Source organism: Buceros rhinoceros, unplaced genomic scaffold, assembly GCF_000710305.1.
Source record: "Buceros rhinoceros silvestris isolate BGI_N320 unplaced genomic scaffold, ASM71030v1 scaffold8094, whole genome shotgun sequence".
Taxonomy (NCBI): domain Eukaryota; kingdom Metazoa; phylum Chordata; class Aves; order Bucerotiformes; family Bucerotidae; genus Buceros; species Buceros rhinoceros.
The window spans coordinates 15,470-23,296 of NW_010409977.1; the positions used below are offsets into that span (position 1 = coordinate 15,470).

The 7,827-nt window shown below is 56.5% G+C and overlaps 1 protein-coding gene across 1 annotated transcript in view; it reads right to left on the bottom strand.

Moving 5' to 3' along the window:
- GALNT5 (polypeptide N-acetylgalactosaminyltransferase 5) overlaps positions 1-7,818 on the bottom strand; it is a 14,784-nt gene extending 6,966 nt beyond the window's left edge. The window contains exons 1-5 of the mRNA XM_010135426.1: positions 7,421-7,818; positions 3,606-3,772; positions 1,871-1,990; positions 838-973; positions 340-459 (exon numbers count right to left, since the gene is read on the bottom strand). Of these exons, the coding sequence (XP_010133728.1) occupies positions 340-459; positions 838-973; positions 1,871-1,990; positions 3,606-3,772; positions 7,421-7,818 (941 nt within the window). The remainder of the gene's footprint in view (positions 1-339; positions 460-837; positions 974-1,870; positions 1,991-3,605; positions 3,773-7,420) is intronic.
- Positions 7,819-7,827: the final 9 nt, after the last annotated feature.

The following is a 7,827-nucleotide window of genomic DNA, read 5'->3' on the forward strand; positions in this document are numbered from 1 at the left end:
CTCTCCCACCCGGCCGGCCCCCCGGACCCTGCCACTGGCTGACGGATGCAACATCAACACGGTTGGTGTGGGGGTGGTTTTGCTCACCCCGAAGGCCATGATGGGGCAGGGAAGGGAAACATGCAGTGGTTTGTTCCCCTGGCACTGGTGGCACCAGCAAAGTGCCGGTGGTACCCGAGGGGTGAGGAAGGTGCTGGGCCTTGCCCATGTCTGGTGACATGACTGCCCGCGGTGACCACTGCCTCTGTCGTCCTTACGACTGAAGGAACAACTTTTGGCCTGGAAGGAGCCTTTGTTCCTAAATTATTTGAGCTTGGTTCTCACCTTCGCTTTTTTTACCTTATGATATCAGTTTCCTTGATTTTATTTTTCTCGATGACCTCTTGTGGAATCTGCCTCCATCCAAAATTCATTGGCCAAGTGAAAATCCAACGCTGAAAGTTGTCCACGGTCATGTAACTAAACGGGGAAAAGATCAGCATGACTAATTCTGAGTCACACTCCTGATTGAAATGTCACCCTTAATGAGTGAAGACAAGTATCTGTACGCTAATTAAAACAGGATTTTAACCAATTTCACCAGGAATCCTCTTCATGTACTAAAAGTCATGAAAGAGGGGAAAGGCTTGTGTGGTAAATGGCGGGGCCACCCCCACTGCTAATGCTGGTTTCTGGTGTACACCAGCATCACGTATCCCTTGTGAAACAGCGCTGAAGGCCCGGCAGGAGCTCTGGCCTGTGCCTTCCCATAATTAATACGCTGGTGGTGCCAGTAAGAGGTTTCGCTCAAGCCACTGGCACAGGTTTTGGGTTTCCCGGGTGCATGAGCAGCCTCACCTCATGTCCTTGTCGCTGATGACCTCGATGACAGGGCAGGCAACCTTGGCCCGGCTCAGGCGGACCCTCTCCAGCAGCGGCTCCAGCCACCCCACGTTGCACTCCACGTGCGAGTCCAGGAACGTCAGGACAGCGCCTGCGACAGAGGCCAGGGCACCATCAGGCCTCAGGTGTCCCGTCCCCCTCCCACATGGGCCTGGGGTCTGCTGATGGTGGTACAACCCTCCACGGCTCCCAAACCCTCCCAGCCGTAGCCCCGAGCATGTTTTCACCGCTCGGTCATTGCAGTTTAGGAGCAGGGCGGCTCCCGGCAAGAATCGCTGCGTCGGTGCCGACATGGCCTGGCTGGGCAGGTCATGGAGCTGGGTGGCATGGCTGGAGATTCCAACTGCTGCTGGCCAGGGCTGTGCTGAGGTGACAGACAACCACAGAACCATAGAATCGTCTTGGTTGGAAAAAACCTCTCAGCATCTTGAGTCCCCTCGTTCCCCAGCACTGGCAGGGCCCCCCTGCCCCCTGTCCCTCAGCAGCACCTCCACACGGCTGGGAAACCCCTCCAGGGATGGGGACTCCACCACTGCCCTGGGCAGCCTGCGACACGCCTGCACAACCCCAGCGGGACAGAAACAGCTCCTCAGGGACAACCTCAACCTCCCCTGGGGCAACTGGAGGCCGGTTCCTCTCGTCCTGTCTCTTGTTCCTGGGGAGAAGAGACCGACCCCTCCCTCGCTGCACCCTCCTGTCAGGGAGTTGTCAGAGCCAGAAGGTCTCCCCGGAGCCTCCTTTTCTCCAGGCTCACCATCCCCAGGTCCCTCATTCACTCCTCAGCGCATTGTGCTCCAGACCCTAAAGCCAAGAGACTTGTCAGACAAGGCGCAGCTCATCCTCTTGACAGTCCCTTGCGCTCTGCAGACCCAGAAGGTGCCCTCAGTTCATTGGGAGGGGACTCAGACTTGGTGCTGGAGATGGCTGATTGGCACCTCTGGGGGGCCTGGACAGGGCTGTAAAACGGCTTTTGTCATTTTACATTTACCTTTGGCGATCTCCGCTCCCGCCAGTCGGGCCCGTATTAGCCCGTGCCTCTCCTTGAGATGGAGGATCTTCACTTTTGGGAACCGCGACATGTATCTGTCCAGCTTCTCCTTGAGGTACTCTGCAGAGAGGCAGGAGGAGAGGCTGAGGTTGCCTTACCCATTTCACACCCACTTCCAGGGTGAAAAGCAGTGGGCAGATTTTCCCCGGAAGCATCTCCAGACACAGCAGGGTGCTCGGGTCTGGGGTGTGAACATCGCGCTATTACTGCAGTTAAAATCTGGCTGCGAATTTTTTTCCTTTGCCTAAAAAAATATTTTTTGTGTGCTCTATAAATTGCTCGATATTAAGCACCGCACTTAAGGATGCAAGCTGGGTTTAAGCTTGGCAGTGCCGGGTTAACGGTTGGACTCGATGACCTTGAAGGTCTGTGATTCTGTGATAAACTCCACCAGGGTTTGCTGCGGCATGTCTCCACTTACCAGGTTGTTTTGTCACGGTTTCCAGTGGCTGTGGAGGCAGCTGGTGGTAAACTCTGAGGAAAAGGGGTGTGAGGAAGGTGCTCCGGTGAGGTTTTGGCTGCAAAGCCAGCGCCTCAGATGATCGCTGGCTAATGAGCAGATACAAAGGGAAACCACAGGAGAAAGGAAAGAGGAAACTTGGGAAGGTGCTTCTATGGGAAATGGTAAGAAAGTGTTTTAACGAGTATTTCAAAGATGACCGAATTGAGTCTTCTCCTGCTGTTTTGCATCTCTTGTCCTGTTGCATTGTGGGCTCTCCGTATGTGTGGCGTGAGCTCTGAAGTCGTCTGAGACAAGACGTTCCATGAAGAACCAGCGGTTGGAAAATTACATCATTCCTTCATTTTTCAGGGCTGAAGCCAGCAGAGAGCCAAAGCATTACAAAGCAGAGGTTCGGGACCACCTGAACACGCGGGCAAAGCCGCCGTGCACGCACAGACCTCCGGCTCGTCGCTGCTTCTACCGCAACCACCCTATTCTCTGAGCAGCCTGGGAAGTGCGTGCTGCTCCTGCCCTGCCACCAGCACCGAAAACACTGGGCCACTCATCTGGGGACAGCACGGAGCAGGGTGACAGCGTCTTTATGGATGCACAAGCCCTTGAGCCAGGACGCCATGAGGATGCGTGGGTGGGGTAGGACTGAGCTCTGTGATGCTCCTGGACGGCAGCGCCTCCGCCAGCCTCTGGCACATGGGCAAAGCAGCACAGGAGTGTAAACTCAGCGCCACAGAGTCATTTGGGTTTCAGCTACTCATGTCCCCTCGTTCCCCAGCACTGCCAGGTCCCCCCTGCCCCCTGTCCCTCAGCAGCACCTCCACACGGCTGGGAAACCCCTCCAGGGATGGGGACTCCACCACTGCCCTGGGCAGCCTGGGACATGCCTGCACAACCCTCTACAATGCTTTACAACTTAGTGATGCACAGCTGTAAATGTAGCAAATGGGTGAACTGCGATGGGAGAGATGCAAATGGTAAAGACTGGCAGGGTGCTGGGAGAACACCACAGCTCGGTCCACCACAGCCACCCCCCATCTGGCCATCTGGCCTCTGACCCTGCCATCTGGAAAGGTAACAGCGAAGGCTGGGGATGTGCTTTGATACAGCGAAAGGAGAAAATGCAATTTCTCTGCTATTGAGAATCGAATTACAGAGAACAAATTGTATTTTGGCCTCAAGTTACATTAGTTTCATAAAGGCAGAAGAAGCTTCACCTACCTTTAGTGCTGAAGTCATCCACCAAAATGATTTCTTCGATCAGGTGTGGAGGAGATCTGCTGAGGACGCTGTGAACGGAGCGGAGCAGGGTGGACCACACTTCATCCACGAAGCACATGATGATGGTGGTGGTTGGGAGGTCGTCATGAACCCACTGCTCAGAGCACCTGCAACGGCAACACACACTCACACTCCTGAAATCCTCCAGACCGGTGTTTGCTGGGAAAACACGCAGGGAGGGTGGAAATGCTGAAGGTGAAATGTGGAGGCAAAGCCCTGCAACGGGATTCTGTTGGGAGAGGGAACAGAGGGGTGGCAACTCCCCACACAGCCCCAGGGTCCCTCTCTGATTCACCCCACGGAAAAGGATGTGCTCACTCCTTCCCGGCTGGGACCTCTTTGTCACACCCTGCCCTGGGTGACAATATCTCCTCCCTGTGAGCAACCAGGGCCCTGGCAGTGAGGCTGATCCCAGCTCTGCACCACTGCTCTTGGGGACTCATGCGGGGAAAGGGTCCTGTGATGCTCCAAGCACCTGCAGGGCTTGGGATCCCGCTGTGTGAGACAGCCTTGCCAGAAAAAATGAGATGGGCTGCGGTTAAAAACGCAGGGAAATGGCCGTTCCCATGAAGGGCTACCTGGCACAGCAACTTGTGGAAAGCATTCAAGCATTTGAATTTCATGTGCTGGTGCTGGCTTCCCGAGCACCCTGTGTCTCACAGCCTGAACACCCAGCCCTCCCCAGCGAGCCCACGGGCAGGGGCTCCGAGCGGCACCCGCCTCCCTCACCAACAACCAGTGATACCCATCGGCAGATCCGAGCGGTGATAACATTTCTCCCACGTCTACGGGTTTGTCATTTTATTCCACGAGAGGCAAAAATACATTGGCTGGGTCAGGCCTGTGCATGAACAAAAGGTCAATGAGCAGCCTTCCCCATCTTCCACGTGCAAGTCACGCTCCACTTTGCTGCGTGCCATGGGGCACAGGCTTCCCCAGCTCCCCTACACCGAGCGGATCTCCAGCAGAGAGCTCCTCTCCCCCGTGCCAGCCGGCTGATCCCAGATCACCCACGAACTGCGGGGACTTGCTTACTCTCTCTCATCAACACGCTGAATCTGATGGCAGGTTTCCTCTCTCGTCCTTCCAGAGCAGAGCTCCTGCAGGGAGGACCAGCACCAGCCTACCTGCGGGGGCAGAAAATTAACTTCTCCGTGATGAGCCACACCCGCCGCTCGCTCTGCTGTCAGCAACAGCCAGAAAACAGGGACATGGGAGTGTGCGGACAACTGACTTCTTGTTCTTCTGCCTGAAGGGGCCCTCGAGTTCGTGCTGACTCAAGGCTGATGCCAGGGCACCACATGGCTCAGACCACGTGGTGTTTTGGAGAAAACTCAGGGGTATCTCAGGGCTTCGCAGCTAATCGGAAGTGCTCTGGGTAAGTGAAAATAACCCCAGAGTTATTCTCTGTTGCAATCCTCGAGACGGGTCTTTCCACCTCCTCCTGCAGCCTGGCTCACCTCGGGCAGCAACCAGGGCTGGCTCAGCCAGGACGGGACGTGCTCTTCGGCACGGTTTGGCTGGAAGCCGTAAGGGTGTTGGCCCGTGGCGATGGGACCTCTCCACAGCGCAGGGGGTTGGTTTGGCAATGCTGGCAGGACTCCCGCGTCGATGGAGAGGAGGCAGCTGCTGAACAGGTTGCATGTGAGGAGGCAGAACGGGGGGCAGCCAAACTTGGAGAAAAGAGACAAATCTGTAGTTGCTCCCACAGCAAACCCAAGGAGGCAGCTTATGGGGGAAGGACGAACTTCAGCCCCTTCATTAGCAGCAAAGAGGCTCTTGGCCAAAGCCCCCACATACCCTGGGCAGCTGGAAAACGTGTGCACAAGGGTGATGGGAAACCTCCAACTGATGAACCTTGTCCTCTCCCTTCTGACCTACAAAAGTAGAATCTCTGGGCAGAGAGCAATGGGTTTGTTACTGCTGACCCCCAGCTAAAGATACTTCACGACGGCCTGAGTGAGTCTGGGCTCCGTGTCTTCGTTATTCGGACTTACATATGCGCTTCCTGTATATGCGCGTGTCATACTGAATATGTACAACTCTCATTGCATTGAAGTCAAATCCTTCTGAAATCCCACCCCTGAACAGGCGTTTCAACAAAAGTTGCCCACAGCTTTTCTGTTCTGGTGACATCACCCTGAAAGTCACCCGATGCAGGCGCTTAAGATGCTGAAGTTGCTTTGGGTCCCTCCTCCCGCTCTCCGAGGTGGGATCCCACCCTCCGGGAGGGGTCCCACTCTGCCCCTTCCCGCACACATTTCAGCAGAGGCATGGTGCTCAGCAAGCCCCAGAACCGCCAGTAAAGCTCAGGAAGTGGTTGCATGCGGGTAGACAGGTTGAAGGCTGAGACAGGACAAGCTTCCTGTTGGCCAAATTTCAGCGGTTTTCAGCAAGGACCACAAGAGGAGCTGGAGTCTAAACTGGGAGAGGCCGGAAGACTCCAGAAAAAAATAGCCATTGCCGTGAGCTGGCACTTACAGTCCGATTTCCGCCGTGCCAACAGGCCGAGGTTAGAGCTGCACAGGCTCCTGCCAGCGTCGGGGTGCCCAGGGGAACTTCCAGTGACCTCATGCCCCGCTGCGGCAGCACACATCAGGGACGCGCCCCTGTTTGGCCAAGGCGTTCCCCGAGATGCCTGGCCAGCAATGCTGTGTGGTTCTCTGGAGGCAGGCAGGCTGCGGGGGGTGGTTTCTGCTCCAAAATTCCACGGCTTTGCTGTCACAGACCAAACACCACGCCGGCTTTGAGCCACCCGGCTCTTTCTCTGAGCACAGGTGGCTTTTGGTGGGCACCCTCTGTCCACCAGAAAGCTGTCCCAGCTGTCTCCCTCCTTCCCGCGCAGAGCCTCGCCTCGGCTCACAGGTGAGCACCGACCACATTGCAGGAATGTCTGTGTGTTGTCCTGTAGGATGGGGGACAAATCACAGCACAACTCCCACCCCTCCACACACACGGTCTGCGAGTGTGGCAAAGAGGGACACGGGAGGGTCTCTGCGCAAGGCACGTCTCACCTGCCAAGGTGTTTGCAGCAGGAGAAGCTGAGTGCTGGAGCTGTCTCCTGAGCTGACACCTTACCTGAATCTTCCCTGCAACCATCCAGGCACAGTGGATCAGCAGGAGCCCCTCCAGCCCCTCACTCACAGAATCGTTGTGGTTGGAAAAGACCTTTAAGCCCATCAAGTCCAACCATTTCCCCAGCACTGCCAAGTCACCACTAAGCCGTGTCCCTCAGCACCACATCGTCGCATTTCACAGGGACAGCTGTCACTGAATGACAGTTTTCTGACCCAAAACTCCGCATCCCTGTCCGCGTGTGCCCACAGACCTGAGTCCCCCAAGCCACCTCCACAGAGCTCTGTGGCAGAAGGGCAACGGTGCCACCAGCTCTGCTGCATCGAGACACATCGGTGGGGTGCAGGAGTGCTCCAGGAGCCAAACACATGAATATTGAAACCAAACGGTACCCAGTGCTGCATCTGGCAAACCAGGTTTTAAGGCATGAAGAAACCCGACCCCCACTGTCCGCCTCACGTTGCCCCAGCCTCAGAGGACAGCAGGGCGCAGCGGGGTACAACGATCTGCAGTCCTACCCATGTTTAACAACAAGCTGCTCTTACTGGAAAGGCAGAGCCGTCTCATGGCCAGCATGCACGAAGCTAAGGCCTGGGAGTGCCCAGCATCCCTCCTGGAAGCCACCGAGCAGGTTCCCAGGGGCACGGCGCAGGTACCTGTGCAGCGGAATCGGATCTTACCCGGCAGGCCTGGTGTCCGCTATGGCTCGGTCCACAGGGATCAAATCGCTGAGGTAGACATTAAAGTTCCCCTCTTTCCATCTACTTTTTGCTTCTTCTTGTTTATCCTCAGGGACCACGACGGGGTGCCCAAACTGGCCGGGAGCTCGGGGGTCTCTCGGAGCAAGCGTTGAGTCCATGGAGAGGACCCGGTGCGTGCCCGGGGTGCTGCCTGCCCGCTGCCGCCCGCCCTGGCCGGCAGCAGGTGCCCCAGGAGCTGCTCCTTGTGTCATGCCCAGCGTCCAGCTCCAGCCACCCCGTGCCGCAGTCCCAGTGATGGCATTGCCAAGATGGGCACCGTTTTCATTAGCGAGCTGCTGCTCTTCGCGCTTTTCTTGGCTCTTTGTGAAGTTCCCCATGGAGTCGGA